This window comes from Sceloporus undulatus, chromosome 3 (assembly GCF_019175285.1).
Source record: "Sceloporus undulatus isolate JIND9_A2432 ecotype Alabama chromosome 3, SceUnd_v1.1, whole genome shotgun sequence".
Taxonomy (NCBI): domain Eukaryota; kingdom Metazoa; phylum Chordata; class Lepidosauria; order Squamata; family Phrynosomatidae; genus Sceloporus; species Sceloporus undulatus.
In genome coordinates, this window is record NC_056524.1 from 211,611,999 (window position 1) to 211,637,032 (window position 25,034).

General features: G+C 39.9%; 1 protein-coding gene across 7 annotated transcripts in view; it reads left to right on the forward strand.

Annotated features, from left to right (window-relative positions):
• BTRC (beta-transducin repeat containing E3 ubiquitin protein ligase) overlaps positions 1-25,034 on the forward strand; it is a 207,816-nt gene that overhangs the window by 91,757 nt on the left and 91,025 nt on the right. For 4 of the 7 annotated variants that reach the window (XM_042456505.1, XM_042456509.1, XM_042456506.1 and 1 more), the window contains one exon: positions 6,925-7,014. The exons of the other annotated variants lie outside the window; for them this stretch is intronic. In XM_042456505.1, the coding sequence (XP_042312439.1) occupies positions 6,925-7,014 (90 nt within the window). The remainder of the gene's footprint in view (positions 1-6,924; positions 7,015-25,034) is intronic. 7 annotated transcript variants of the gene reach the window in all.

Sequence of the window (25,034 nt, forward strand, 5' to 3'; positions counted from 1 at the left end):
TAATGAAGTGTCTTTTTGCTGTCAGGATTTGCTCAATGGAGCAAGTGGGAGGAGTCTATGGAGAGAAAATCATGTCAGTGGTGCATATGGGGAAGTGCTGATGACAGCAGAATTGTGATGATGTGCATTGCATTTTTCATTTTGTTTTGAAGTGCAGGAGCTTTTACATGGAATGAAAGTAGAACAACCATCATAGGATCCCTGTCACTGAGAGGCTTCTTTCTTCATCCTCCTTCCAATAGCAGTATTTTCATGTATTCAGTAGCTCACACATAGCAGTTTTATGGCTAAAATATTAAGAGGTTTTAGAGGACTTACAACATGTCTGCCATTTTCTTGGGTTGTATAATTGTGTAGGCATAACTATAAGTTGCTTACAAGCAGGCATAATAAGGATGAGGCAAAGTAAAAGATACATCTATTCATAATTATTACAGAGTATGTATATTGGAGTAGGGGTGGGGGAATTGGACTAGAACCCAATAGATTATCAATATTTAATACTTGTTAGTAAAAATTTAGAAGTTTAAAAAGTGATCCTAATTTATGTGTGCTTTGTCCTATTAACATTAAATATTCTCTTTATTTTATTTCTTTTCTACCCAAGAGCAGGTATTTCAATATTATTTGAACAAAAATTCAAGACTTCATTATTGGAGAAATTTGAGATTTCTCAGCAGAAATGTAGTTTTGCAGTATAAAAACCTGTTGGGCCTCCCTTACCATGCTTTAATGTTAATCCAGGCTGTCAGATGTGCTGCATTTCTAAATTTCTCTGTATCAAAGTAAATTGCCAACATTATCTATTCTCCTGATCTTTTGTTCCTGTGCCCACTTACAGCCAAGTTGAACGTGGATAGTGATAAATAAAGCTCTGAATGGGGTTCTCAACTCTTTGAAAACAGCATGCTGCCATCTCCCTAGTTATATTTCTTTAAGTGTTTATGTGTATGCGGGATTCTTTTCTCTTGTGTGGCTGGAACCCTGGGGCCTCAGAGCCATGAGAGAGGCCAGGGAGCTAACAAAGTAGCTGTCCCCTTGTTAGCTTGTTCCTTTCTTTAAACAAAAACAAGAAGAAACCCATCTGGCTTAGGGCATTACATTTTCCTCCTCCATACACCTCTATAGACGAAGAGTTTCACCTGCAGTGAGGGTTTACATTGATTAGGGAGAGTGCAGTAATTCAACTCTGGCCATCCACTTCAGTGCTACTTTGCAGTCTTTAAAGGTGCTGACCCATTGAGTTAAACTGTCAAGAGGAGGATAAAAAAGGAGCTCCGTCCTAGGAGGTAACAGCTGCTAAGTTTTCAACACCTTGTGTGCTGCTGGAGAAATGTCACCAATTGTCAATGGGAAGAAAAATGACTAACTGGGATGCCATCTTCCCTTTTAATGACTAGCATAAAATGAAGGATTTAAACCTCTGAAGATCAGCAAGCACAAGGCAGGCTGTCATTGGTAGGAAGAAAATGGAGACAATTTTAAATAGGTTTTAGAGATACATTCATGGGTGGGGGAGATAGAGTCAGCCCACCAGGCTCTCATGCCCTTTGAATTATGGTGCACAGTGAACATTAGCTTATCAACTTTATATTTTTAAAAAGCAAGGAAGGGAGTGAGATAAGCCAGTGAACTGAGAAAAAACATACAGTACTGTATTTCTGCTCTTTGGAGGACAGTCTGTTTTCAAGCTGCTACCAGATGGCTAAATACCATGACATTTCTCTTTTGTTTGAGGTTGTGTGGGATGTTTGAGGGGGGTTGTTTTCAGTTTTTTGTTTTACAAGCAATTCAATTCTCCTTGCTTTTGTCAATATTGCCTCACTGTATGCTTTCCTCAGGTGGGGATGGTTGGGGGAAAGAAATGGGAGAACAAAACAGAAACTGACATTTTCCTTTCTGTTTGATAAAAGAAAAATAAATAAGAAAAGACACACAAAATAGCAAGATAATAAGTCTCAAAAATTGGCTATTTCCTCTTCCCCAGTCCCATTTTGTTTTTAGGTTAGTCATTTTAATTGTACTGAATAATTAGTAGGTACATACAGCCAAGGGAGTATTGTTAGGGAAATTGCTCAGAAAAACCCATTCTCCATCTACTGCTGCCATGTGTTGAGACAGTTCTTCCCTCTAGTGGCAAAATTAGGGACTCTTGCCTCCACAGTAGGCAAGGTGTAATTGCAAAATGACAAACTGAGCTTTGGGGATGTTTCTGTAGATGTTTTTGATTTTGGCTTAGTCTATATTTTGTCATAATGACTTCCTGCAGAGATCTTTCCCCTAAGTGTTCTGAGCTATGGGAAATAGAAATTTAGCCTTAAATTTAGTAATATAAAGCACAATGGATTCTAGATAGTGCCTTGCAGCATGATTTAATTGTTGTCTTCTTTTTTGAAATTACCTCTATAATTTTTTTTAAAAAGCTTTTAATTTGCAGGCATTATTTAATACTTTTTGAAGAGGCATGTTTTTGGAAATAAATAAATATTCTTTTTTAAAAGTAGTCTGTGTGAAAAATCTTAAGGGTATTTAATGGAGGTCTCCTAAAGCCCCATAAGTGAGATGAAAGCTATCTTTCTGAATCTACAGGAGTGATTTGTTTATATAACTTCCTACTTCACTGAATTCTTCGGAGTCTAATAACTATTTTCATACCATTTGTGCAACTGGTGCTTTGGTAGAAAAGCCCTTGTTTGGACAATGAAAAAAAGAGTTTAATAATCTTGTCTCTGGAAATAACTTGGCAGGAGACTGTGCAGTTGGATTTTGTTGTGTTTTTACAATATTTCTCTGATAAATCATGTAATTATTGACAAGTGGGAGAAGAAATCTTATTGAACATTTAGGTTCCTGCACCTATGAAAAAGCTATGTTGTCTTTAGAAATGGTGATCTTTTGGATGAATGGTGAAAAGAAATGGCTTTTTAAATAGTTCATATGATTTCAAAAAGCATCACCTATTTTAGAAGGAAAACTTGAAACTACTCAGAGATTCAGCGGGGAAACTACTCAGAGATTCAGCGGGTGTTAGGCCCTCTTCACACTGATATGAGAATATTCTAACATGGGGGTCACACAGTAGCACTAACATTGCCTTAGCCATTTGTGGAGAACTGCTCTGATCCCTCATAGTCTGAGAGTTCCTATTTTATGTTTTTAGGTATGCATTCAAAAATGTAATGTGTGAGTCCTTAAGATGTTTTAAGTCAGAAACAGTCATAGTAAAACCTTGCACAGTATGACTGCTGAAAACAATCAAGTTTCATGGTAGTTTTCTCTGATTACATAGAAAATATTGAGCAGATACATAAACAAATACTGAAAACACTGAAAACTCAGTGTTTTTAAAAAGGCATTATTTTCTAATCCATTGTAAATTTTAGTTCTTCCTTTTTCACTTGCCATTTCAGTCTATGTCTACATATTGTGTTCATTCCACCCAGCATAACCACAAGTTAGAACAATTCATTCAAATTTTGTAAATTGAATAATTTTGAGTGATAGTGCACTAGTATGCAAGGTGGTAGCTTGATCCTTCTGTAGGAATGGATGCAGCATTGTTATGTCCTGGTACTTCTCATTGCAGTCCTGCTCTTGACATGATTTGAAATGCCTGTATTTTTGTAGGCATTCTTTTCCATTAGTGTGTGTTTTGCTATAGGCTGCTTAACACTCATCTCAAACAGCTTTTGCAAGGTTAAAGGAATGCTGCTTGGTAACAAGTTTGTGTCATTTTAAATATATACCTTCCAGTAAATAAGGAGGAGCCTAGCAATCAATCCCTTTTAGTGTGTTATATGTTTCACCTGACAACTAAACCCTCTATTGATTAGCCATTACTTTGTTAGATAATCCTGTGTCATTGGAGCCACTGTAAAAATTAAACTCTTTAAAATGCTTTACCCTAGCAGCAGTGTGAAAATTGAAAACTTGTTCAGAATTATAGCCAGCTTTCTCCAAAAGGGTAGTTTTCAGCAAACTGGTTTATGCTTGCATTCTTTATATGCAGTATAAAACCATATTAAAGCACTCCAACGCAAAGCTATCTGCCTCTGGCACAGAACCTAGGCTGCCATTTCAAACATTGCTTCCTATGGCTTGGAAATGCCCTCTGTTGTTGATTGGGGAAGAGATGCTTGGACTGTCCAGGTTTTGAGCTTGAACCTAATTGGGAATCCTATAATAGCCAATATGTGTTAGTACCACAAAGAGAAAATGACGGTAGAATATTAAACGTTTCTCCCCTCAGGACTGTACTATTCAGGTGAATTTATCATTAATATTTTTAATTATAAGTCATCTCTGATAAAGTGGATAGCAATTTTGATGAAAAAATATATTTTTAAAAATCCTGAAGTTAGCAGGTAGATACTGGTTTAGGAGAAATGTTCTCCTTAATCTCTCACGCACATTCTCCCCCTAACTCCAGCTTCTCTTTGTCTTAAATGGTACCTGACACAACAACTGTGGGTATGATATACAAAGTATATGTTTTCTTCATCAGATATATTGCTTGTTCAGTTGTAGCATTAGTTCCATTAAAAGTCAAATAGTTTGGGGTAACTCAGATTTATAGTTATAGCCCTACTGTCGTATTTTTTTTCTTCTGCAGGGGTCTAGAGAGGAAAAATTGTATTTCATTGCAAAAGCATATGCTTTCAAGGCATAATATTTTAGGTCCAGTCATTGGAATTTGTGCATAAAAGGGTAACATAATAGGAGATGGCAAAGATCTCTACCCCAAGCCCTATAGCTATTTTATTTTGTTTGTGACCACTTCTGTCTGAAAAGCCAACATTGTCCATATGGCAAGCTGTATCTGAACTTTCTTAAACTTTTTTCATTCTGGTACCTTCCTAAATCAAGACAGCAGTTGTTCAGGCTCTTTGTGAATAATTAATCCAGCAGTAGTAACTAGAGATGTGACGTCTTAGAAATAAAAACTGAACATTTTCAATGAAAAAAAAATACACCCAAATATTTAAAAAATGAAATGTTGGAATTACAGGATATTTTCTTTTAGAATTGTGCATGAAATATTTTATAAAGGAAATGTTTATATGTGTGTGCCCCCACATTATTTCTAAAAGCTGGGCAGTAGGCAAACGTGTGTAAGATTATATACAGTATCTCACATAATTGGAATTCCTGGTCCTTCTCCTTTTCTCCATTATTTTTATGGGAATGAGCACTTTATGTCTGCTTGGCACAATGGAGGACTAATAGAAACAATACTTTTCTTTGTTTTACTGTTCTTGACAGTTTCTTCTGTTTTGTGTGCGTGTGTTCTTTTGGTCTGATCCTCATAAATTGTCAAAAACAAAGAAGTACAATATTGTTCAGGTGTTCTTTACAAAGCAGGGCCTTGTAGCTTTGTTTATAACAAAGAACAAAGATCATATTTTGAAAAATATGTACAATTTGTAATTATTTTCTGAGAAACTATACTTTTAATATATCAGCCATGATACTTTTATGCCAATCCAAGGTATACAAAATGCATTTTATGTTCCTAAAGTACTAAAGTGACTTTAAGTCTGTAAATGGTACTAATATTGCATTTTGTTATTTCTGAAAACATCTGGGGTTTGTGAACAAAATGGAATCCCCCCCCCCCCCCCACCTTCAAAAGTCCTGGAAATTTTACCTCTAGTATTAGCAGCAACAAATGGTTCCTGTGGCAGTGATTTTTATTGTCTAAGTGGAAGTAGGAAAAACTCAGGTCTACCACAGTTTCTACTTTCATGAGCTATGTGTTGGCACTTTTTGTTCTGGTGTTCATAGGATGGATTAAAATGCTTTTGTTCACCGTTGCTGCTGAGTAACTGGGGCGCTTTACAGACCGCCCAAAAGGGCGGTCTGCTGGCACTGGAGTCTGCTGCGCAAAGGAGCTGCAGCAGACAAACCGTGCGGCTCCTCTGCACAGCAAAAAGAAGCCGCAAAAAGTGGCTTCTTTTTGCGGCGCCATTATGACACTGCAGAGTTCCATTGGCGCACTTGCAGCATCATAATGGCGCTGAGATGTGCGGACGCTAAGCATCCGCTATGTCAAAATGGCGACGCCCATGTAGAAAGTAAAGGACACCTCTTCCTAACCCTAGTACGTGCCGAGCACGTACTTTTGGGCGGTGTGGAACCCGTCGTGAGTTTCAGAGGTACAAATATTTCTTTTTATTTCTTTTATTTTAGGTTAACATCCTTAAAGAGTGACATGTCCATTATATACTCTACAATTTGATGGACTATACAATGCCATATTTCATTTTCTGTTTTCAAGCTCAGTGCAGGAATGCAGTTAGCTGCACTGTGTATATTTTTTAATTTATTTTATTAAGAAAACATATAAAGAAGACATAATACAAAACATACAAGACAAAACAACAACAGCAACAAAAAACACAATATATAAATGATTATATATTAGTTTCATACACTTCCAACATAACACATGGTACCCCGCTTTTATAACACCATTTATATTCCTCCAAATCGGTATTAAATCATCAGCTTCTATGAAAATATATGAATATCACAAATATATTTATGTTATGCAAAAAAGTTAAAACAAGGAGTTAGGCAAATTAGACAAAGTTAAGCAGCAGAGGTTATAATACCTTAAGTCCACAGTATCTAAATATTTCCAATCCTTAATTACAACATTTATGTCTTTATTCCTCAGGCTTTCTGTCAAAATATCCAATTTCTTAGCTTCCCACAACTTAATTAACCATTCCTCTTCAGTTGGTACCACATTGTTTTTCCAGTATTGAGCATAAAGAATCCTAGCCAGCGTTACCATGTAGAGAATTAGACGTGACAATTTCTTAGCATAGACATCATCCACAGCTGCACTGTGTATATATGCAATATTGTAGAGTAAACCAAGGTCTTTTATCCCAAACCACTTTTTCCCCCTCTTCACAGACCTATAACAGCTGTGCCAGACTCTGCTTAAACCATGAAACAGTATGTTTAGGCAGCACCGCTACGAAGACTGAAAACTGTGTGGCCAAAGTAAGTAAAGCTATAACTACCACTGTGGTGCTAGTCAGTGAGCTACAAGGTTTGCCTGGACTGTACATGTATTCTTGCACTTTAAAATTATCATTTCTGAACATATCAGAGCTAAAGTAAGCCTAACTGAACCAGTAGATTCTTATGGAGTCCTGCTGTAGTATTTAATAAATGACAAGCCCCTTTTATGTTACTCCTCAGAATTCCTACTATTTCTTTCCCTCATTTTGAAATCTTGATAGCAATATGCTGAAGAGCATAACAATATCTTTCCCCCCTCTGGTGGCCAGTGTTTAGAGTCACACTGTAGGAACCAAGGTTCCCTTACTTAATGTAGTATGGAAGCTTTTGACAGTAGGATGGAGAAACACTGCTGAAGAAGTCTCTGATTTTAACACATGCCAAGGGATTGCAAATCAGGAATGTTCCATTTTATATTGCTACATCAAGAGGAGCATTCTCGGGGAAATGTGCATCCTGCTTTAGCTTTCCCTGCAACTAAATATAACTCCTATAAAACAAGAACCGTGTCTGAGGGATTGTGAATGAGTGGAAAACATTCCAGCTACGATGCAGTGTGTATAAAAAGGGCATGTTTAGCCTTGCTTAAGCTTAATGTTTCCATTGGAAGGAAGTTCAGGATAGCCCTGCAGGACAGATCAGTGGATACAACCATCTGTTAGCAAAACCAGCTGGTGCTTTTGCAGCATCTTCCCCCTCTTCTTCTCACCCCCAACAAAATGGCTGATAGGAAAATTAGTGCCCTCTTCTTACTCTTCCTTCCTTGGAATTTTCTCTTCTAATTCTTGTTTTACAGAATCTGTTTGCGAAATCTATAGACATGCCATATCCAAATTGTCTTTCTTAGATTTAATTGGAATTCTACAAATATACTGCGGGCAGAGAATAATGTACAAATTTTCTCCACCTTTCTACACTACACTACACAGAACCTGTCTCCATAAGATGTCATTCTACAAATTGCCAAGTATAATGATCTGTTTATGCCTAGTGCCAGGGTGTGAACAGCCTGGGCAATTGCTCATTGTTCATAGCTCTATGGGAAGCTGGTTCAATCCCAGTTAAAAAACTCCCTAAATGAGATGAATGTCTTCCAGTGAATTTCATCATGTGAGTGCTGGAGGGCCTAGCTGTTCAGAACCACCGCCCCATACAACGATGCCCATCCCTGTGTGCTGTTGTCAGTCTGCAATTCAGTAGACAGCAGCTTCAGTGAGTTGAGAGCATATATTGTAACTAAAAGCCTGTATAAACCGCCATTATATGCCAGTGTTGGTGGTGTATGCACGCCAGCTGTCCCCATGCCGGCATCATGCTGCACCCCAACCGCATAGCGGGGGCATCATAGGACTCTGTTGGCGCAGCATTTAGATGTGCTGTGCTAAAGGAGCACCAAAAAGCCACCACCGCCACAGCTAGGCCGCACTTTTCACAGTGCAAAAAGGAGCTGCTTTTTGTGGCTTCTTTTTGCACCATGGAAAGGCCAGATCAAGGCCACAGCATGTGGTTGCCGCAACCCCAAACCGGCGAAAGGGGCAGCACAGAGCTGCCCCTTAGGAGCAGTTTGTTGAGCCCCTCAAACTCCATCTAGGTGGTTGAGTGGCTTTCAAGCCAGATTTAGTATCTCCACTGCAGTAGGGCTAGTGTTGCATCAGATTGACCCCAGTTTCATCTCCCACAATTCTGTTTGTTCCTAGGATCCAGTACAGCTGCTGTAAAATGGCAAGATATGGTTAGAATTTAGGCTTATAACTTTGATAAGGCTAGGACCCTCTCCCCCCCCCCCCCCCAAGCCCGGGCCCCCCCCCCCCCCCCCCCCCCGCCCCATCCTTTAAAGAATAGGGATCCTTGCCTAGGTCCTCTCATAGTAAAAAGGAAATCTAGCTGCTAGTGTAAAATACAACTCAGTTGAATAGAATTTTGTATAATTTGTACTAGAACGTTGTAAAACTGGTATTTTTTCTTATGTCTGCTACTTATTTACAAGTGGGGCTTCTCCCTATTTTTTTATTTTCCAGTTTGGGGCTTTTTTTTTCAAATCGCCCTTTGAGTTCTTGGCTTGCAGTTCCCACCCTCAGATTCTAAAAATAGGTTGACAAGGTTTTTTCCACCATAATCAAAGGGTAAGGTTTTATTTTGTTCAGAGCTTATTGGTTTGACCAGAACTTACATGTGGCTTTCAGGAATTCATGAGGGATATACACTTACAAAACGTAGTTTGTAGTACCTTTAATTAAAGGTGTGCCCTCAAAATGGTTGCCCACAAAAATTAGAACTCTCTTAATTTCCCCTGGGATCTTGACAAACATCTATGAGAAGAAAGCCAGAGACAAAAAAAATTAGATAATGAATCCTGGCCTTAGATAAAAGACATGATCCTTCCAAACACTGATTCTCCAGGGTATCTATTCTTGGGCACATGTTTTGTATATTTATAGGCTGGTGGGTTTGTTTCTTGGCGGGGGAAGTGCACTTTTGTAAGAATTAGATATAGTTTCTGAAAGCATATGTAAGAAAACTGTGTCACCAGCTCAAAACCTTTCTCTTTTGAAATTAGAGTTCATTTGGTTATGTTGTGCTCCACATCTTGAGCACAGTTTACCAGTTTACACAGATACCAGTAGTGAAGCAGTGATAAATATGCATACAGACTAGATGGTTCACAGATGAAATGTATTTTCCTGTGTGAAACTCACTGGATATAAATTGAGAATTTAAGTCTGTATGGGGCCTCCCTTTGTACAGAGATTCAGAGGGAAGCCCAGAAAAACTGGTCCAGAGAAATACATTTTCATATACAGTATATCTAATATACCATTTGCAACAGAAACATCTAATGAAATAGAAGAACTAAATCACTATATAGTTGGTAAGAATCTGCAAGCAATCCACCAAACCTTATGAGAGTGAGGTAAAACCTCAAATGAGTATTAAAACCTCAAATGAGTACATTATTAAGATGTACCTTAACAATCAAGGTACATCTGTAAGCTCCAGAAGACTTTTGATGTGGTAGGAGTGTTAACATTTTGACCACCTTTGGACAGTACTGAACTTAGATTAGCAAAGCCTTTGAGCCAATCTTTTATTTCCTGAGGTTTTAGAATAACTGGGAAGTGTGAATGCATTTCAGGTTATGGATTCAATGGTCCTTTGATTTAATGTTAATCAAATACAGTCAGCCCTCCACATCCACGGATTCTGCATCTGCAGATTCAGATATCCATGGCTTGGAAATATACATACCAATAAATTCCAGAAAGCAAACTTTGATTTTGCCATTTTATATAAGAGACACAATTTTATTATGCCATTCTATTTAATGAGACTTGAGCATCCACAGATAATGGTATCCACAGAGGAACAGACATATCTGTGGGCGGAGGTGATTAACATCTCCGCATTGTCATGGACAGATCATTTTCTGATCAAGGCCAGACTGAAGTTCACTATCTCCCCCCCCCCCTTTGGGGGTGGAGGACCTATTAGCATGGTTCACTCTCAAAGGCTGATGGAACCCACTAGGTTCCAAGAAGCCCTAGAGGGATTGATGGTTGGCAATACCGGTGATTCTGTCGAAGCCTTGGTTAACATGCGGTACAATGATCTTACCAGAGCCATAGACACAATCACCCCCAAGCGTCTTTTTCAACCTGCTCCTAATCACAATCCTTGGTATACAAAAGATCTTAAATAAATGAAGCAGGTTGGACAACTAGAGCGCGATTGGCAGAAATCTCAACTCATATCTGATAAGACAATTTATAGGATTTTTCTTAAGTCTTATCATGTGGCGATAGATGCAGCCAAGAAGTCTTTCTAATCTGCATTTAACATGTCTGCGAAGTCTCATCCAGCAGAACTTTTTCAGGGTGATGAGGGACTCAATTCAATTATCCCACACCCAGAACCCTTTACTAGTTCCAACTAAAGCCTACTGTGACACCTTTAATGATTACTTCACAGACAAAATCTCTCGGATAAGAGCTGACCTGGACACCAATATTAAAACAGAAGCAATAGGAGAGGTATCCAGTGACTCCGCCATTACTGTTACACTGGATCATTTTGAGTCAATGACTACCGATGAGGTGGACAAGCTCCCTAGTAGTATGAAAAAAATTGACCAGCCCTCTTGACCCTTGTCCATCTTGGCTGGCCGTCTGGGGGTGGGAGATACAATTAAAGTACAGTTGGAACATATTATCAATGCCTCTTTCAGGGAAGGCTGTTTGCCATCCTGCCTAAAAAAAGGCAGTGGTTAAACCACTCTTAAAAAGCCTTCCCTGGACCCCCTGGACAGAAACAACTACAAGCCAGTCTTATTACTGCCATTTCTGACCAAGGTGATCGAGAGGGTGGTCACTAATCAACTACTAGCTATCTTGGAGGAAACTGATTTTCTAGATCTATTTTAAACCGGTTTTAGGACAGGCTACGGAGTTGAGACTGCCATGGTTGCCTTAGTTGATGATCTCCGTCTAGGCATTGATAGGGGAAGTGTGACCCTTTTGGTGTTCTTGGACCACTCAGCGGCCTTTGATACCATTGACCACGGTATCCTTCTGGAACGCCTGAGAGAGTTGGAGATTGGAGGCACTGCCCTACAGTAGTTCCGTTCTTACCTCTTTGGCAGATTCCAGATGGTGATGATGGGAGACAGTTGCTTTTCTAAAAGAGAGCTAAAATCTGGCGTCCCCCAGGGTGCCATTCTGTCTCCCATACTGTTTAACATTTACATTAAGCCTTTGGGAGAGATCATCTGGAGACGTGGGGTGGGGTGTTATCAGTATGCTGATGATACCCAAATATATTTCTCTATGTCTTGGACTGATGCAGTGACTAAGGATGGCATCTTTCCTCTGAATGCCTGTCTTGAGGCAGTAATGGACTGGATGAGGGAAAACCGACTCAAATTGAATCCAGGTAAGATGGAGGTACTTGTTATAGGAACCCCAAATCGGGAATGGAGATATGTCAGCCTGTTCTTGACGGGGTCACACTATCCCTGAAGGACTTTGTCTGTAGCTTGGGGGTGCTCCTCAACTTGTCACTTCAGCTGACAGCTCAGGTGGATGCGACGGTCAGGAACACCTGTTACCAGCTTCAGCTGATACACCAGCTACTCCCCTTCCTGCAGCCGGGAGACCTAGAAACAGTAGTGCATGCACTGGTAACCTCTCGGCTTGACTTCTGTAACACTCTCTACATGGGGCTACCCTTGTGCTAAGTCCGGAAACTTCAACTGGTACAAAATATGGCAGCCAGGCTGGTTGTGGGTTCATCAAGGTCTGATCATGTAACACCTGTATTGAAATCCCTCCACTGGCTGTCTATTAGTTTCCAGACGAGGTACAAGGTGTTGGTTATTACCTTTAAAGCCCTATATGGCTTGAGTCCTGACTACTTACAGGAGTACTTTCTCCTATATTGTCCGCCCCACCCCTTACTGTCTTCTGGGATGAAAATCCACACTGTCCACTATCAACCAGAGGGCCTTCTCTATTGCTGCTCCTAGGCTATGGAATGACCTGCCGGAGGAGATCCGCCACATTACCATCTTAGCGGCCTTCAAAAAGGCTGTTAAGACGGATCTCTTCCAGCAGGCCTTTCCAAATTAGCCTCCCCTCACCAAGCATGATAGCATCTTCTCCGTCCTGCTATAGAGTCCTTTCCTTTTTTCTGTTGGAATAGTAACAAGCTCTACACTTGAGCCATTATAGGATTAATAACCATTACAGGGTTAATGGAGAGGTACTGAGAACACAGATGACCTACAGCTGTATATGCATAGCTCTAATCAACTTTTGAGCCTTAATAAGGCTAGCTTTGTAGTGAGTCCCCCTCTCTCCCTCTTTTGCTCACTCTATTCTTAGCCTTCTTTTTCTTGCATTATACTTGTGTTATTTGATTGTATTATATAGTTTGTTTTGTTATTTTTTGTTATTATGTTTGCCATTACTACTATGGTTTATTTTGTATCCCTTATATATATGGGTTTTGTATGATTCTGTTATATATATTGTTTGTAACCCTTTTAAGCATTAATAGATAAAGCCTTTTTATAGTACCTTGTCTTAATTAGTCTCTTTTCAAATCCATTGTTCCAACATTTTTCCCAACTCTGTTGATTTTATCATTATAACATTTTAAATTGTAATTTATTTAATTTTGTGTTATAATTTGGGATGGGAGGTTGGAAGAGGGATACATTTTAATTGGATTTGATGTGTAATTGTTTTTACATGTTGTAACCCACCTTGATTCCCCGTGAAAAGGTGGACTATAAATAAGTCATATTATCATTATTATTATTATTATTTGGAACCAAACCCCATTGGCCCACTGTACTGTCATTTTTAAATTCATGTTAAAATTATATTCCTTCAGCATATTGTGAGGATGTGTTGAGATGTTCCTTCCAGGTTTAATGCTGCCATTGCAGATAGGTGGCCTCATCTAATACTTGCTTAGAAATATCCTCACAACTCTTACTGGAGCTCAAGTGCAACCAATGTGTTGCTTTAATGAGACTTTTTGAAATCTGGTCAAGTGAGCAACCCTTCTGTTCTTTTGTAAGTTGTAGGTTAATACAGTGCGCCCTTTGTTTACGCTGGGGATCTGTTCCGCCACCCCCGCGTAAAACAAATACCGCCTAATGGGGCTCGTGCACTCAGTGGCGTGGTGGCGCGCACACGCACCCCATTCGTCCCTATGGGATGCGCCACCCCTTCCTCCCCGCTGAAAGCCACGTAAAGCGCACCCGTGTATAACGCAGGTGCATTGTACTGTCCCTTCCTTCCTGAAGATGCAGAGTACCTGAAGCATTTGGAAGGAATAGAATTCTGAAGCTATAGAACTTTTCTTCTCCGTATCAAAGGATGAGTGGGTTGAATGCTCTTTGGCACTGAATGGAATGGATGAGGCCAGCACTCATCTTCTTTCTGATTTGAGAAGAGCTGCTTTGCTCTAGTTGTACTTGTTTTATGAAGGGGCAGAAATGTCTTGTTCTTTCTAATACCATGTGTAAATTAGTGATCAAATCTACAGATCTTCAAACACATCCAGGAGGCTTAAAACAAATGGTTGGGTGTCAGGATTTACATATGCTCTGCTGTGACAAGATAGTTGAGATTCAAGGAGGGCAGAAGATTGAAGAATTAGAAGAAAGAGCCAATATCAAACCTGAGTTAATGATACTGTGGTTGAAGGTTCTTGAGAGTATCCACGGGACTTATCTGGGTCTTCTGTCCCTATTGGTCATCTCCTGGAAGTATCTGTTGTATATACTCTACTATAGGTCGACCTCATGTATATGTTGAGGGCAAGTTTGGGGGCAAAAATTGAGGATTTTGATATGACCCATGGATAATTCAGTTGTAAAACTCGGGGGCATATAGCAAAGGATCAAAAAGATGAACCAACCAAAACAATGTCAAAGAACCTATAAAATTCCAGCCAGGATGTTTGTGCTCACTCTTATAACTGGATGGGTAAGAGAATAGAGAGGGTTGGTGCTTCTAGGACAGATTATATTCTTGCCTTTCATCAGGGGATGATTCCTCCTTTTAAATTAGAGTTAAGATACAGTACAGTAATTACATTAACCTATGGATAAGTCAACTCAGGTTTTTGGGGGTCATTTTTTGGCCTAAATTTCTAGACTTATACATTAGTGTATATAGTACTTTTCTTCACTGAAAGGTCATTTACATATTATGACCTTTCTGTGTTCAGTATTATTACCTGCTGCTCTGTTTGTCTGGGTCTAGTGGAATCTGCATTTTGCCCAGAATCATGTTTCATTTATAATGATGCTTGCTAATGCTACTTTTCAGAAATGGTTGCATTTCTGCCATGGTGAAGCTATACTTTGGTCAGAATTGGTTTTTGAATTGTGGGATTAGAATACAGTCTCCCCCACTCAGTAGTAATAGGAATGGCAGTAAGTAAACTGTATCTTTGAGTGAGAGTACACATTTGTTAAATGGAAATAAAGGCATTAAGAATGAAGAAGTGCCATGAGGTTTACTTAATATCCACCCTGTTCTGCCTACATAACACATAATTAAAATACTCAAATCATTAGGCCTTTCAGCCTCTTTAGAGTGGCCGAAGTCTGGGCAGGAGGTTAGAGTGTTTTAATTCAGAATATTTCACTCTTCTGTCTCTCCTCCCTTCTTCTCTCCACGACCTCTCTTGTCAGAGTTATTTGCAAAGAGACTGAAACAAGAATGTGCAGCCCCCCCCCCCCTTTTCATCCTTTCCACATTCTCCAGATTTTGATAGAAGAGTTGTTTTATTTATTTCCAAAATTATATCCGCAGGAAACAAGCCGTTTAAATTCAGATTATGCTGAATCAAAATGGTGCTGGTATGAGAAGCAACGTGCTGTTTTATGAGCACGGAGTCCCTTTTCTCATAACTGATTGATAGTAAATATTTTCCTGAAGAGTTATTGCCAACCATGAACAGTGCAACTGTTTCACTGGGTTGTTGTTTTTTTTCCATAGTACTTGCTGTACCAGCCATTGTCTGTAATTAAGATCTACAATTCACAATGCAGACGTTTGCACTTCCTCTGGGTCTGAGCTATTTATAAGGTATTTCAGCTGTTCGGAGTTTCTTTTGAATGTTAAACTAAGTGTTAGCAGGCATCTTTAATCTCTGATATGCACACATTTTCTATCATTTGCCTTAATTTTAGTACGCTTCTATCTTGGAAACTACTTTACATATTTAGATTAGTTAAATAAGGATATACCTTTTTTCAGCATTCTCTGATAACTGCAAAACACTGCATTCTCTAGAAACCAGATTTCCACCAAGACCTCTTAAACACTCTATGGAAATAAACTTACTCTTGACAACAATGTTTGCACTGAATTAATGGAAAGAGAAGCAAACAAATGGGCTTGCAAATCCCCTAAGTCTTATAAAACTGCAGAAATCATAAGTCTTAGGGATTCACTATTCATCCACCTTACTCCCCCCCCCCCACACACATATATATATGCCCTTTATCTGTAACGGGCATATTTATCTACTAGTTTATCTACTAGATAGGACATTTTTTGTCCTTCATTGTAGGGTAAAGTGTACATAGTTTCATGTTTGACACTCCAGACTAGTTTCATTTTTATGGCATATGCTTGGAAGCAAACATAATGGAAAGGGTGATTTTTATGCATCGATGAGTGATAATGTACACTTGTAGTCTCGTGAACAGATCATTGACAATTTAGCATGAAGATTTGGATTTAATTTTCAACTCAGCAGCTGAATCACTGAATAATAGCAAATGAGTAGTAATAATTTTTTAAAAAAAAAAATAATTTTCCCATTTGTGAAGTGGGAAGAATAATAGTGCACTTCATTGGATCGTGGTTAAAATTTACTTCCTGGTTGTAGTGCAACCAAAATGACATAGGAGTGATTTGGGGGGTTGGGGGGGGGAGATAGCAGCCCAGTGTGCTGCAGGGACCTGGCAAGACCTAGTTGTTCAATTGGAGCATTTTGGGACTGAAACTCCTCCTAACGTTATTAGCTGATTTAACTTAGTTAAGTGTGGATTTACACTGGTCTAGGTCAGCACAAAAAAGCACTTGTGTCTTTGTCCCTAAAAGAGGTAATAATGAGAAGCAAGTCCCTCATCAGGCATGCACTGCAGCATTGCCCAGTGATGCATGCCGGATCACCAGCACACAGGGATCACGTGACCACTCCAAAAGTCAAACGATCAATTCGCCTCGTTTTGGCTCTGTAGTTAATGCACAAACAGTGCGATCTGCAGGGCTGTAATTGCATTGTTAGGGCCAAGGAACAAGCCTGTGCCTTTTCAGCAGACAGCTGGCAGGGAGAGAGGCATGTTGTTAGGAAAGAGAGAGGCAAGGCAAATAAAATTACTGCTAACGCTCAGAGATCGGCAGGAGTCCTACTTGCCTAATCTTACCGGTGGGAGCAAGCGGCTGTTGTAATCCAATTATAGCAGCATAAGCAATTTGTTAGACACTCCGCATAATGTAACAATTTCCCAATAAACTCTGACTTGTAATAACGTCGGCAAGAGCCCACATAAATCTGCCCGAATGGTGGGGGCTGGAGCATTCGGCTGGGGGCTTGTAATTTGTGCCATCAGCACGTTTCCCCGACCGTGGCATGGTGCACCATTTTCCATGTAGGATTCTGAAGAGCAGTGCCTTGCAAAGTCTCACCAAAGAGGAGGCCACTGGGAGGGACCGACCAGTACAGAGAGCTACACTGTTCTGATTTTCCCAGAATGGTAGAAGAACGCATCCTGGCAAATGGGCTTTAAAAGGGGGTGGGGTGGGTGGGGAGACAATAAAGAAATTATGGAATACCATTCCTTTCTTCTTTCTTTGAGGATAATAGTTGGCAGCCTACTGTGTTCTGCGAAAGCCTTTGAAAATTATCAAGGCTCCACCCTGAACAAATAAAGACTGACAGGAGGGGGTGGTGGAGATTTTTCCGGTATCTTCCAATTCAGTTGTTTCTTGCTTGTGGCTGTGCATAAACCTGGAAACACTAAGTTTGAATTTTCCTCCTTGGATTTAATTTCGCTCTCTCTCTCTCTCTCTAATCTAATTCTGTGCTTCCCCACTGTTCTACTCTGATCTTTGCATATAGCTAATTGAATTTGTATTTTTATGCAGAATTTGCCATTGTCTGTCTGTCACAATGAGAACAAGACTGTTCTTGAAATTGATATGCCTGGTAAATAACAACTCTTGATTTGCTTCTTCATCAAATGTTCATTTAATCATTTGACCATGGACGTAAGTGAATACATGGTACAAAACACTAGTTTTTGTCAGATTAGAACAGTACAACACTTTGCTTTATAGCTATAGTTTCTTCTAACCTCTGAAAATGTCTATTTGCATAATATGTTAAGGTATCAGGTAGCACTCTGCCATCCCTGCAGAAGGTTCTAGTTGGACTTTCTCCTTATTGATCAAATGAAATTGTACAGTCTTTTGACCTTCAGAAAATCTGCAGACTCCTGGGTATTCTCAACAAAATGCCTGATCTTGTGAATAACTCCCAAGAACTGTGGAACATTACTGATTCTTCCTATGCCCCCTGTTGTGCTGGATACTTCTAAATATAATAGTTGGGGTTGCAACAGTGTAGGGTTTCCCCCTTCTTTGTCTATTTGTTATGCTGAGTCTGGCATTTCAGTTTTGAGGAGTGGGTGAATGAAATCTGATCTCATAAACAGCCTTCAGACTTGTGTGTAGATTCATATCCAGATTTGCTATAGTGTTTCCTAATTCACAAATTGAAAAATTTTTCCCCCACCTTTGGTATACATCACATTGCCAGTTAATTGTGTCAGGACAGCAAGCTTTTTGCTGCCCTTGGAATTAGTCTAATAAATATTTCCTTTCGGCTAAAACCTCTGTCTTTTTGTTTGAAAAGAAAAGATTATCTTAGTGTGCTGAAGCTACACATCAATAAGCCGCAGTGCCCTAATAAAGCCACTCAGTGTCTAGGTTTAACTAATGACTGATTTTCATGGCTCTGACAGTGAGCTGTGTGCGTTATTTTCTCCTGATATTGTAAAAATAATGAGAGCAAATTAGAACAATCAGTTTACACAGATAGCTCCTGATTGGAAGCGATGGGCAATATGGCAGCAGGTAATCCATCTTCGGACTCCTGTCACATTAACTTCAACCACATGGAAAAGACCAGGCGGAGCAAATGGGGATCTTGCCCAATCAGAACACTGAAATTAATGAGAAGAGCATTGTTCTGTGATCAACCTTTTAATTAGCAAGACGGGAGACAGAGGGAGTGATGACGCCAGCAGCACAGCTGCGCAGTGACAGACATGCCTCCTACAAAGGGGGAGGAAAAAGCATGCGTTTTAAATTACTCTGCTCTGTGCTCCCTGCCCACCAGCCGTGTGGCTTTGCTTTGAACCCTTTCCTCTGCAAACAACGACTGCATTCACTAGAATACTGTAAACAAGGCTTTTTCTGACAGGCACATCAGCCTTGGTTCCTGTTGTAGGTCATTCAAGGGAAAGTGTGGTTTGATTTTAAAGTTTTGCTATATTTTACATCTGAGCTGGGGAGGGTAATTATACTGTAGAAGCCATGTCCATGTGCCCCTTTTGCTTTTCAACAGTTGTTTATAGTAAGTCTTTTAGATTCAAAAGAACAGCATACTATTTGTTTGTGTCAGATAAAAGTAGGGAGGTGGAATGTGACATTGTCTAACCTGCCAACTGATCTATCCCTTTTCTCACTACAACTGACTTTGCTTTCTGGAGGTAAAAGGATGTCATATAAATACAGGCTTTAGGCAAAATGTTCAGCTTTCTTTAGCATTTAGAAGGATACTTTTGTACAGAGCAGTTAATAATTTCCTGTCCCAAGGTCACCCTTAGGAATGGTCCTTGAAAGAAGCACAAAGTGCAAAAGACAGTAATGTGGGATAGGGTTGTTCAAGAAAAGAAACGTCAGAAAACAGTTCATGCAAAAATTCAGAAATGTCTCAGAACCTCTGTCATTGAGCATTTTCAGGTGTCTGTGTGTGCCTTCAAGTCACTTGCCAACTTATGCCAATCCCATGAATTTCAATAGGTTTTCTTAGGCAAGCAATAATTACAGGTAGCTTTGCCAGTTCCTTCCTCTGAAATATATCCTACAGCACCTGGCAGTTTCCCATCTAAGTACTAACCAGATCTGACCCTGCTTAGCTTCCAAAATCACACTTGGTCTGATGTCTTTAGGGTATTTAGGCAGAATTTTCAGGTAACCCCAGCATATTTTCCAAACTTTGTTTTGTTTTGCCCCCCCCCCCCCCAACTAACATTCTCATTCTTCTGTTGCTTTTGGATTCCAATAGACACAACAGAAAAGACATGTTTGGCTTTTTTATTTTTCTTTCAGCGTGTACTAATATGTTACAGATATCTTTGTGCCTTCTCTGGTTTACACTCAAATTTGCATTTGATTTTTTAGATATTATGAAATATCTTGATGATGTACTCGGTTAAATGTTAAACAAAAGCCCTGTTTCACAGAGTTTTTACAACCACATTGTTCATGTGCTTAGCTTGTTTTGAAGAGTTTTTCAAAAAGTGCAAATTATGTATTCATCATTATGTGGGAGACTGTTATACTTTATAACAGTATTATATTAATTTTAAGTGTTGAATTCCATCTACCAACAGTAATTCCCAATGTTTCTTCTGCTATGGGCAAAGGCCATCTTATTAACCTTTGTCCTCACAGCCAAGGATTTATGAAGAAAACTTAGAAAAATACATCTTACCTTCAGTCACTCCTCTGAGACAGAGATCCAAAGGCTGTGGATTTTATAGCTCAAAATCTTCCTTTTTATTCAGCTTCCTCTGTGCTTTGCTACAGATTAACTCCACCCATGTTTTTATCAGTCTGTTGCAAGTTCCTTAAAAAGCATAAAGCTTACCATGTCTGCTTAAATTGTGGATTTTTTTCTCAAATTTGATTATGGTCTTGGTTCAAGATCCAGTATTAGAGTCTACTGCTGCACCACCAACCTCAAAACAATATATCATGGTTCACAAGCCCAAGATGATATATTCTACCAGCCCTGTATTTCTTCATCTGGAAATTTGCATTTTATTCCATCCTAAATATTAGTATGGCATTGTTCTGGCTTCCTTTGGTATGAGTCTCCAGATTCCTGCTCCTCTAAAGTTTCCATTACATACAGTATCACAAGAATCATATATGAGAAAAAATTTTTTAAAAAAATTTTTTTTACTGAGTTGTTCTCAGCAGTTGTGTTGGAGTCCCCACAGGCTTGTTGTGCTGAGGTCACTCTGTTAGAAGTGGCTCAGCCCTACTCTGGACATAGTCTTCTGTATTGGGTAGGATGGTCGTGATCTCGGTATAGAGGCTCCGAGTCCCAGTGAGTCTGGGAGGTTCAGTTGACCCTGTCACCTTTTTTCTGCCAACAGATGAAGGCCTTTTTATTTAGACAAGCCTTTTGCATTCAGGTTATTGTGACAGAAGGACCATTTTAATGGGGTACATTATGGTTTGATCTTTTAGGGTTTTTTTAATGTGCTTTTAATTGCTGTAATTTAATGTTTTTCTTAATGGAGCTGTTTAATGCTTTTAAAACTTTTGTATCAAATAGATTTTTAGATTAGATTGTTCTAAACTTGCAGTAAGCTGCCTTAGGTCCCATCCCCTGAGAAGGGAGAGATATAAAACAAACAGGACATGAGGCTGCTGTCAGAACTGAATACAGCGCGCCCGCATCATACGCAGGTGTATTATACGCTGCTTTCAGCATATGCTGAAAGCAGCACCGCTTCTTCCAGTGCCACTCGCTGGAAGAAACAATAGTGCGCACGTGCGCGCGCGCACACGCCACCGTCACCACACACCGCCGTGAGCACGAGCCCACATTACTTGTAATGGGACTCAAGCATACACATTTTTTGTTTTATGCAGGGGGTCCAGAACGGATACCCCACATAAAACAAGGGCGTACTGTACAAAGAAACAATGGTTCACAATCAGAAAAGGGGTCGGCAAGGCTTCATACTGTCACCATAATTATTCAGCCTATATGCAGGGCATATTATACACAGTGTAGGTTTGAATTCAGAGGAAAAGGAGTGAAGATTGGAGAAATTTACATTAATAAACTAAGATATGTAGACAACATGATTGGAATGTAGAAATAGAGGGGTATAAACTTTTCAAGAGAAATAGGCCAAACAGGAAAGGAGGAGGAATAGCACTATATGTCAGAGATATTTACACCAGTGAAGAGATCCAGGACGTCAATCCTGGAAGCCAGGTGGAGAGCATCTGGATAAAAATTAAAGGGCAGGGAAACAACAAGGATGTTATGGTGGGAGTCTACTACAGACCCCCAAGTCAGACTGGAGGAATTTGATTGACTGTCTTTCTAGAACAGAATAACCAACAATTTCAGAAAAGGAGAAGATATAGTAGTTGCATCGGGCGACCTTCAACTATCCTGATATTTGCTGGAAGTCAAACTCAGCAAAATCCTCAAGGTCTAGCAATTTCCTCACTTGCCTGGAGACAATTTCATTGTCCAAAAGGTTGGAAGAGGCAACAAGGGTTCAACATCATTCTAGATCTTATTCCTAACACAACAAGGAGGATGACTTGGTAATGGGGTTACAAGTGTTGGGATCATTAGGTGAGAAGTGACCATGCTCTTCTGGAGTTTGTTATACAATGGGAAAGGAAAGCCAGCATAGTTCAGACACACATTCTCACTTTAAGGAGAGCGGATTCCAGTAAACTTAAGAGAAGTATGAGGGTGATCCTGGTGGTCAGAAAACTAAAAGGGAAGGGAGTTTCAGGACGGATGGGGGTTTCTCAAAAGAGAGATACTGAAAGGCACAATTTTCAAACAGTTCCAGTGAGAAAAGAAAAAAATGGGAGATGTCTCAAGAAACCAGGAATGGATGACTAAAGAAACTTTCAACTGAGCTAAGATTAAACAAGGGACATGTATAGAAATGGAAAAATGGGGACAATCACCAAAGAGGAATTCAAAACAAAATAGCGAGCCTGTGTAGGGGTAAGGATTAAAAGTCAGAAAAGCCAAAAGCACAGAATGAACTCAGGCTTGCTAGAGAGGTTAAGACACAAACAAAAAAGGCTTTTTTGGATATGTCCGCAGCAAAAGAAGAAGAGAAGAAGGAAACGTTAGGGCCACTGTATGGAGAAGATGGCAAAATGCTAACAGAGGTAGAGAAAAAGGCAGAAATTTACTCAACACCTTCTTTGCCTCCTCTTCTCAGAAAAGGCAAAGGAAACTCAACCGGAAGATAATGGAGCAGAGGACAGAAAAAAGGCATTTCAGCACAGAATAAGCACAGAGATAGTCACAGGAATACCTGTTTAACTTAAACGAATTAAGTCTCCAGGACCAGATGAAACTACATCCAAGGGTATTAAAAGAACTGGCACAAATGTAATATCGGAGCCATTGGCAATAATCTTTGAGAAGTCCTGGAGAACAGGAGAGGTGCCAGCAGACTGGAGGAGGGCAAACGTTGTTGTCCCATCTTCAAAAGGGGAAAGAAAGAGGGATCCCAACAATTATTTCGTCCAGTTAGTCTGAACATCAATACAGTGGTGCCTCGGGTTACGAATTTAATTCGTTCCGCGGCCGCTTTCTGTAACCCGAAAAGCTTAGTAAGCCGAAATGCCATAGGGCTATGGAAAAAAAAAGCCGCGGTTCCCTTTAAAAATAGCGCCGAGTTTTTTCGTAACCCGAAAAAAAAAACATTCGTAACCCGAAACATAATTCCCTATGGGATTTTTTCGTATCCCGGACAATTTCGTAACCTGGGTAATTCTTTATCCCGAGGTACCATTGTACTAGGAAAGATTTCTAAAGCATATAATTAAACAAAGAGTCTGTGAAACATCTAGAACGCAATTCCATAATCACAAAAAGCAACACGGGTTTCAGAGAAAAAGTCATGCCAGACAAAACCTGATACTTCTTTTTTATATAAATTACCCAACTTGTTAGATGAAGGGAATGCTGTGGTATATCTTGATTTCAGTAAGGATTTTGACAAAGTTCCCCATGATATTTCTTGCAAACAAGCTTGTAAATGTGGGCTAGACAAGGCCAACTGTCACATGAATTTGTAATGGTTGACTGACTGAGCCAAAGGGTGCTCAACAATGTCTCTTTTTCATCCTGGAAGAGGAAGTGACCAGTGGGGCCCAGTGCTATTTCAAACATTCTTTATCAATGACTTGGGAGGACAAAAATTGGGAGCCATACTTATCAAAATTTGCAGATGACACCAATTAGGGGGAGTAGTAATACCCAGAGGACAGGATCAAGATTCAAAATAAAAACCTGAATAGACTAGAAAACTGGGCCATAGCTAAACAAAATGAACTTCACACCACGGAAGAAAGAATGTAAAGTATTGCACTTAGGGCAGAAAAAAATAAAAATGCACAGATATAGGATGGGGGACACCTGGCTGAATGAATCTACTTGTGTGAAAGGATCTAGGAGTCCAAGTAGACCATAAGTTGAACAATGAATCAAACAATATGATGCGGCAGCAAACAAGCCATGCGATTTTGCTGCATCAATATAGAAGTGTCTAGTCAAGAGAAGTCATAGTGCCATCTATTCTGCTCTGGTCAGGCCCCATCTGGAATATTGTGTTCCAGTTCTGAGCACCACAATTCAAAACAGGACATTGAGAAAACGGAGCGTGTCCAGAGGGAGGGCGACTAAAATGGTTTAATAAAGGTCTGGAAAACCTTGCCTTATGAGGAATGACTCAGGGAGCTGGGGATGTTTAGCCTGGAGAAGAGAAGGTAAAGAGGTGAACATATAGCCCTGTTTAATATTTGAAGGGATGTTCCATATTGAGGAGGGAGCAAGCTTTGTTTCTGCTGCTCCAGCGAACAGGACCGAAGCACATGTGATGTAAGCTACAGGAAAAGAGATCCCACTCAACATTAGGAGGCACTTCCTGACAGTAAGGGTGTCGTTTCGACAGTGGAACAAACTCCCCCGGTACTGTATGTGGAGTCTCCTTCCTTGGATGGTCTTCAAGAGAGGCTGGGATGGCCATCTTCGTCGGGGATGCTTTGCTTGGGATTTCCTGCATGGCAGGGTGTTGGACTGGATGGCCCTTGTTGGTCTCTTCCAACTTATGATTTATGAAACATACTACTAGCAGAAACCAACAAGATCTGGAGGAAACTACTGAAGAAAGTCAAGGAGAAAACAAATGCCACTGCAGGCTTAATGTTGACATTAAGCAAAACAAAAAAATAATGACAACATAAGATACAAAAGAATTCCCCTCTAGACAATGCGTGGCGTAGGAGCCCTGCGTGGCACAGTGGTTAATGCCTGTACTACAGGACACTTCACTCACAAACCATAAGGTTGCGAGTTCAATACCAGCAAAAGGGATCAAGCTTCACTCAGGCTGCATC